The sequence below is a fragment of the Gavialis gangeticus genome, unplaced genomic scaffold, assembly GCF_001723915.1.
Source record: "Gavialis gangeticus isolate Ggan-Ray unplaced genomic scaffold, GavGan_comp1, whole genome shotgun sequence".
NCBI classification, from domain to species: domain Eukaryota; kingdom Metazoa; phylum Chordata; order Crocodylia; family Gavialidae; genus Gavialis; species Gavialis gangeticus.
In genome coordinates this window covers 69468739-69477094 of record NW_017729033.1, presented here as the reverse complement: position 1 = coordinate 69477094, position 8356 = coordinate 69468739, and the positions used below count along the sequence as shown (strand labels likewise).

The 8356-nt window shown below is 43.7% G+C and overlaps 1 protein-coding gene across 1 annotated transcript in view; it reads right to left on the bottom strand.

Annotated features, from left to right (window-relative positions):
• The window catches only part of CWH43 (cell wall biogenesis 43 C-terminal homolog), an 84697-nt gene that overhangs the window by 8430 nt on the left and 67911 nt on the right, over nucleotides 1–8356 (bottom strand). The window contains exons 12-14 of the mRNA XM_019526609.1: nucleotides 4867–5016; nucleotides 1873–2017; nucleotides 1506–1567 (exon numbers count right to left, since the gene is read on the bottom strand). Of these exons, the coding sequence (XP_019382154.1) occupies nucleotides 1506–1567; nucleotides 1873–2017; nucleotides 4867–5016 (357 nt within the window). The remainder of the gene's footprint in view (nucleotides 1–1505; nucleotides 1568–1872; nucleotides 2018–4866; nucleotides 5017–8356) is intronic.

The following is an 8356-nucleotide window of genomic DNA, read 5'->3' as shown; positions in this document are numbered from 1 at the left end:
TCTCTTCACACTGGCCAAGCTCCCCCCTCCTTGGCTGCTGGAGGGGAACTGCTCTCCTGGCCTTATGCTTGGGCTTAAGAAGGGGCCAAGCCCTGCCCCTTCCTGTCAGCTGATTCCCTTGGTTCTCCTAGAAACCAACAACTGTGCTGCCCTGGTGACTGGCAGTTGAGCCTCCCCCTTCTCACCACTAGGGGTCTCTCCTGAGCCATTTCTGCTTTTAGGCGCAGGGCACCCGAGTGCTCTGCGACAGCATCCTTCACATAAAATTTTCAAAGCAATTTACCCATGTAAACTTTACAACACCTTTTTCCTTTTGCAAATTTGTAAGAAACAGTGTTAAGTGCCTAAGAACACATGCTGGGCAAGGATTATTGCTTAGGAAGCACTATGTTGTAAGTTACTGCTTTTGGAATAGACACACTGATACAATCACTCATCAACTTTTTCAGTTAAATCACTCTAAAAGTCTCCAGTATGTATTCAGGGAAGGCAACTGAACTTAAAATGTGGGAATAGCCATAAAAGTTACTTCGAAACAGCTGCATAGGGATGTAGCTGGGCGGCTGAAGCACATGGACAGTGATGACTTCCAGTTGCCACATGATAGCATTAGTGATCACATAGCTGCCAGCAACAATTGCTTTTTTGAACACCTCCCCACCACCACCACACACACAAATCAGCACCCAGGGCATTTGCCACATTCACCCTGCCCTAGTTACACCACTGCTTTAAAAATTACTCCTTGAACAGCAGTTACAGACATTTTTCACTACATTTTACTCCTATTAACGTGTCAGAATACATATAGCTGTAGCACAGTGAGCTAGACTGCATTCTCGTTCATGCATCATCAATGGAATTATTTACAAGAAGCTTGACTACTCTGGCCCTAGTCCAGCAAGGCTCTTAAACATGTGCTTAACTGTAAGCATGTGCATATTCTCATTGACTTCACTATCAGTGTTGCTGGAGTGAGTCCAAAGTGCTCAACATCTTGCATAAGCCTGCCCTAAAATACAATTTCAGAATTCATGCAATCTGCGTGGTGATATGAGAGTCCAAAAGAACTCAGCTTGGTTTTCGCATTGCAGGATGAAATTGCAAAGCTGAGCCTTGAGGGGTAGGGTAAGAGAAAGGTGTCTTTTTGTGCATTAATTGAGCAGCTCTAATCTGAGATTTCTTGGCGCACAAAGATAGAACTCTCATAATGACATTTTTATAATTTCACTTTACACAGTAGAATCACAAAAGCTCTTAAAATCTATCTTTCAGTGTTTCATCTTACCTCATAGACCTAACCACCATAAATAGTTTTCTTAACACTTTACCTTCAGCTAGTCTAAAAAAATAAAGAACTTCATAAATTAAAGAAAAGAACAGTGTAAATTTAAGTTCTTTTGTTCATAGGAGTTATACAGATTTCTATCATATCTAAAAGTTGGATATCTAGATATTAGAAAATTAGCATCTCTCAAGTCAATAATTCATCCATTATGACATACCTTATTAGTCCACGATACATAATATAATCACACCATCTGTCATGATCTGTATTATCTATATCCTGCAGGGGAAAAGAAATCAAACAAATGAAGAAAAATGTTTCTTCAAAGACAGTTTATATTAGTATCATAACCCATGGGTAAACATAGTGCAAAGAAAGAAAAAGGTCATATTAGATCTAGAGAGGTAAATGAAAGAAGACTCATTTTTAAGGCATTTTTAAGATTTTAAACTACAGTAATATTTACTAGCAGGTAAGTGAAAGATAGAATTAATTTTAAAACAAGCTGTGTGAGTTTTTGAGCTTATAAACTGTATTTTTAATTCAGTTAATTTTTATACATAGTAGTAGTAATTCAAGATTACCAAAACATTCCCATTTTCAATTAACTCTGTGTAATCTCTGGATCCAGGAGCTGAAGTGATATATCCAAGAAATACAACCTGCTTAGAGCTAGCCCTTAACAGCTTTGCAACAGCTCTGGCCTGGAGTTTTCTGTCCAAGTCCTCTCTGGGGAAAAAAAAAAAAGGTATATTTTAAAAAGAATATTCTGGCCCTTAAAAAAAAGAACACTATTGCACAGAAAACCACCTCTGGGCTTAACACATACATACCTGTGTAACTGCGTACAACAAAAAATTACAATGATAGGTTGCTTTTATATTTTATATTTTTTCAGCGCTTCATTTTTTCAGTGCATATAAAACTGGAGTTCCTCTCACTTAAGTACTTTCCATGAACACCACGTTTTTTATACGGTGCTCATCTGCAGGTATTATATTTGCTGTGGTCAGTCTGTTTACATTACAGGTGTAGCTATGCCAGCCCACAATTGCCTCACATGTTTATGGATGTCCACAGTTTAACATGATTTCTGTTATGGACAGAACACTGTCTTAGAATTTTGCTATGGAATCACAGTATAGTGTAACTTACATGAATTCATTTTCCTAATACCACTCAAACACTATGCCACCCCAGAAACACTACTGACAAAAATGGCCACCCCAAAACACCTCAGGCAATTGTGGTTTGACAGTATGAGACTTACAGTGTCACAAAACCTGGTTGCAACTTTACAGACTGTAGCCTAAGTAAAACCTTACTATGCCCTGTAATGCTATGTAAGGTACTATGACTGAACCTTAGCTGTAATACAGTGTAAATCAGGAGTGGGCCTGGACTGGATAAGTAAAGCAATGCTTGATACAAGGTGCTCTTCCTGCCTACAATTTTGCACTTGGTTGTGAGTGGGGAAAACCAAGTCCCTCCCTCAAAGTACAGACAAATGCTGGCCATGTTGGTGAGGAAGTGAAATCTCTGTCAAGAAAACTATAGAGTAGCAATACTGCAAGCTCCAAGCATTAAAAAATCCTGGGTAACACCTTACAAAACATAAGATTAGCTAGAATTAATAAACAGTTTGTTGTAAAATAATACAGTTCAGGTTATTTTTATCTGCTTTCTACCTTTAGAGATTGAGTGTATATTTACAAGCCATTCTCTGCACTAGGAAAGTTAGTGTTCATTTTTTATAAAAAATGTCTCTAAGACCCTTAAAATCATTTGACTATTGGAGCTTGAGCTCTAAGAAAAAAAACTTGGTAAATACTATGAGAATTGCCAACACTAGTATTCTCCTTTAAATAAACAAAGTTAGCCTTACTATTTTATTCCACTAAGAACAATTTTTGAGTGTGGAAGGAGGTGTTGGAGAAATCCCTGAATTGGACTGAAAATTAAAAGACACATTCCAATTGAAACAAGCATCAGCATTGTACCCTTCTTGTGTAAAGCCACAAAGCCAAAGGTCTTGCATGAATAAACATTCCATTGGTACCGATTATGTCTATATACCACGCATTTTGCTAACAAAAATTCCTACTGTTTACGGGAGTTCTTTTATGATTAAATCTCCATCCGACTGCAAAATTTCTCTAAGTATAAACTACATCAAATAATAGATAATTCCCTAATTGTCTCTACAAAATTGGGCATTTTTTATTGGGTAACAGAGAATAAAGTAGAATAAAATAACAATACTTAAAGATTCACAGAATCTGTTCATTATTTTTCTGGTTTATGCAGCAGCATTCAAAACACTGTTTTTAGGGAAAGGCTCAGAAAGACAATAGATTTGTTAGTCACATTATGCTTCTGAGTTGCCATCTTTTATTTCTGATGCTGGAGGTCATATTTCACACTGCTAGTTCTAGATGCCCAGAGGCATGACTATGGCCACATACAAGCATTATTTTTCTACTAGGAGAAACTATGAGCATGAAATAATGCATTCAGTTTCTCCTGGGGGAAACATTCTCCTGGGAGAAAGATTTTCTAGGTGTCAACCTGGGAGATCTCTCTTGCAAGGGTAAATGTTTATCCACTCCCCTCCTGTTCTGGTCCTGGGGAAATGAAGTAGCAGGGCAATGCTGCCCTCTTCCCTAGACCAGGGACTGCCCAATGGAGGGAACAGAAAAGGACCAGAGCAGTTTAGTCCCTAGTCTGAGAAGCAGGTGGGGGGTTTTACTGTGCTGCTTCCTCCACTCAGCTTCCAGCCAGCTCCTTGTTCCCCACCACCTCCTCAGACCAGGGTCCCCTAGCTTTAGGGTAGGGGCTGGAGGTTTTGCCATTCTGTCTCTGGAGTCTGGAAGCAGAACAGAGGAGGCTACTCCCCATCTGTTCTTTAGTCTGGGGAAGGTGCAAGGAGTCTTTCCCTGACACTCCACTCCCTCTGGAGACCAGGAAGAGTACAGCAGCCACCATTCACCATGCCTTCCTCAAATTAAGAGCTGAACACTTGTATACTCTGTCTCAGAAAGATTTCTCCTGGTGGAAATTTCTCAGAAATTAACACCTGTTCGTGGCCTGGATTTTTTTTCTTTGTTTACACAATGTGCTTTATTGGAAGCCTCAAAATCTCCCATCTTTCAGTGCAACAAAAATCAACTCCACACTTAGCTCCTTGAATTTCTTACTAAGCCACAGTTCCTGCACCTGTAGCCAGCTCTACCATCCTCATAAAACATAATGACATTCTTTTAATCTACTGAAGGAGGATCTGATCTAAACACTTTGGTATGTACTATGATATAAAACCAGTGTAGTAGCTTTTTAAGGTCTGTAACAATGAAAGCCTGGATACCAGAGGCCCAAATGATTTTAGAAGATGCATTCTCTTTTAAACTGACACATCAAGACCCTTTCCCCAAGAATTATCTTCATCTCAGTATCTCTTATGATGTGCCTGATTTTAAAACAGCATTATGGAAGACATTTACACTTTAAAAGCATTACTCAGTGCCAGTTACATTTTGCTTTCCATTTTCTATGCAATGGAGTTAATAAGAAATACACACTCTTCATTTCCAAAGTGAGCAACAACAAAATCCACCAGCTTCCCTGTAAAGTTGACAGTCATGGAGATGGCTGGGGCAATCTCTCCCTCAGGGGATGGGAGAAGATGATGAGTAGATCTCACTATTGGGTATCTTGAAAGAACCATAATCCTAAATGGAAATAAAGAGAAAAACTGTTAAATGTCTTAGTTCTAAAACACAATGCATATGGTTTAGAAACAAGCAGACCAAACACACTGATATCTGACCTACTAACACTGGTCTAACACTGCTCTACAGTTAATTAGAGAAGGTAAGTGGAACTGGATAATAGTTAGTATGTATGGATTAATTTTAGCATTTAGAGCTTGAACCAGTTCTTCCAAAGTGAATGAACAGACTCTCTCTTCAATGGACTTTCGATCAGACTCTAAATCTTTAGCACAGCATCTCAGCAAATTTACATCTGCTAGTCCCATGGCACCAGGCTCAGTGCCAAACCATACAAAGCAGATGCAGCACAGAATAAAATAGCTGTATAAATGAGTATATTCAATGTATTTATAAATGTAATAAAATCATTTTAAAAGTTTTTATATAAAAAAAAAAATCAACAAATATCTGAATAAATTATTTCACTGTTTTGTCAGTTAAAACTTTGTTAAAAAATTGCCAGTATAGGTTTTCAATAAGGAAAGAAGATGCAAAGGATGTACTGTCAGGCACTGAGCACCCCAGGAAAATGCAAAAATAAGATCACTGTGCTATTTATAGCTCCTAATAACATAGCCCTTCCAGACAAAGTACATACTTGTTATGGTGTCCCCGACAGGGTATGGTGCATTTCAGAAAAAGTTTCCAGAAAACCCAGCAGAATTTCATTGACTACCTCACAAGCTACAGAATGGTGGGAGGCAGCTAGGGGAGGGGGGGGGGATATTTTGAAAACTGTTTATACAATAAACCTAAAACTACCCAAGAAGAGTGGCTCAGGGAAGGAGATCTGAACCAAGTAGTTGGTATCCTGCAGGCAAAACAGTACTTCATGCAAACGATCCTTATATAATTTTTTAGTTTATAATATTTACAAGTAAACCACTCCTAAGTGCAAATCTTCTGTTTTTTTCAGCTCCAGTCTAAACATTTTTTCATGTAGTTTTTACTGTCACAAAATATTTTATGAGGTGGTATTTTAGTAGGAAATTTTACCAAGCAATACTCGTCCTTGATCTGCTTGATTCTGCCTCCTTTAAATCAGGGGTGTCAGACCTACAGATGTGGATCATCCAATCTGCCATCCTCACCTGGTACCAGAATGAAGGAATGAATGGGAGCAATAGTTGGCCAATCGTGGGTTTGCACCACTTTATCACCCTCAAACTGCTGTGGGAAGAGGTGTTGGTACAGCACTTACTGAAACCACCCCTGAATTTACCATTCCCCATTGCTGGTGGCGGTAGCACTCGCCTTCAGGAGTGAGCAACAGTGACTGCAATAAGGGCCATGCCAGCACCCGCCTTGCAGTAGGAGGCTGACAAGGGGACACAAATCCACTTTAACCCCTGGCTGCTGGCCATGCTGACATCTCCGTGGCTGCCAAAGCCACAGCAAAAGATGAACCTCTGTCAGCACCATGGGCAGAAACCACTGCAGTCAGAGTAGGTGCAACACCTGCAAAGCAGGGAATTTGATCCACAAACTATTTTGAGTTTGATACCCGTGCTTTAAATCTTAAGACTCTGGCAGAATCTTCTAGCCAGGTGTTGTTGACAAGCTTCATATGTCATTGAAAACCCTAAATCCTCCTGGAATTTCAAAACAAACCAATATCCCAAGACAGGGATTTCCAACTTCTTAGTGGCCAGGGGCTGCACACTGTGGGGGTCCATGGGCCTCCCCCACCTCTCCAGATGCAGGCTCCCCATTGCATCACATGGCAAGCTACCCAGGCACTGCATGCGTGGCAGGAATCCCCCCCAACACTGCATGTCGCGGGGCGCTTCCGTGCCCCACTCCTAAAGAGGCTCAACCCCGGGGGGGGAAGGTGTGTAGCAGGACAATAGGGTGCCTGCTGCTAGCATGGGCAATAAGGTTTGGCTGCCAATCAGTAGGGCAGCACAGTTGAAGGTTGCTTAGGCAACAGAGTGGGTCAGCTGACCGCCAGGGGGCAGGGTCTGGCCTTTATCAACAGAGAAGGCTGAGGCCAGAGTCAGTCCCCCTCTGGCAGCCGGAACAACAGGAGGCTCTGCTGTAGGGCTGAGCCAAGCAGAGCAGCCCGACCACCCGAACATCGGCATTATGGTACGCAGGGGAGAGAGCCCCGACTGGGAGACGGAGAGTAGCCAGGGAGGCACTTAATGGAGGGTATAGCCAGTTGGCTCATGGCTTGTGTTTGGTTTATGTAGGACCAGCCAGGAGGCTTATCTAAGTTATAGCCGGTAGGCTGATTTTTGTGTTGCAGCCGGTGGGCTCAGGGCTTTAAGTTTTCTTTGTGTTAGTTGGGTAAACACACCGGAGGACCGGGTGAGGCTGTAGGGGTGTGAGGAGGCCTCACAGGAGATCTCCAGTAGTCTGGGGGGGTTTCCTGGGTGCCCTGTTCGGGCACGGAGCAGTGCTGGGGAGGCACAGCTGGTTTGGCGCCGGTGTGGCGCAGTGTGTGGGGGTTGAGATCCCAGCCCGTGAAGGCGGCATTCAGCCCAGTAGGGTGAAGGACCCAAAGAAGGGTCAAGGGACCAGGCACGGCTACGGGCCACCTGAGCCCCGGTGCGAGAAGCGTGGGCATAGGCCCCAGCGAGGGCGAGGGCCCCAGCGAGGGCGAGCGCGAGAAGCGTGACTGGAGGCCCGGAGTGGGGCGAGCGCACGGGTGGAGGCCCAGGGCCAGGCTGGTGCATGCGATCTAGCCCGAAGAAGGGCAAGCACACGAGTAGGCCCCAGAGAAGGGCGAGGGCACGGTTTAGCCCGGAACAAGCCCCAGAGAAGGGCGAGGGCGCGGTTTAGCACGGCACAAGCCCCAGAGAAGGGCAAGGGCGCAAGAAGCGTGGGACAAGCCCTGAGAAGGACGAGGGCACGAGAAGCGCAGACATAGGCCCCAGAGAAGGGCAAGGGCGCGAGAAGCGCGGACATAGGCCCCAGAGAAGGGCGAGGGCGTGAGAAGCGCGATTAAAAGGCCTGGAGTAGGGCAAGCGCGTGGGTGGAGGCCCAAGGCGGGCCAACGCGTACAATAGGGCCTGAAGAAGGGTGAACCCACGAGTAGGCTCCAGAGAGGGGCGAGGGCTAACGAACACAGGGGCTCTAGAGCAAGCAACGGCACATATATCGGAGAGGCCCCGGTGAAGGCGTGTATATTGGAGACACAAGAACGTCCGGAATAGCTGCGAGGCTTGGGGCGTGCTGAAGGGGAGGTAGGAGGCACGCATAGCCCATAAGGCTGGGGGTGCACCAGGTCACCCATAGAGATTAGGAGACCAAAGGCAGCCTCCCATATTAAATTATATAAGATCAAAGACGTGGC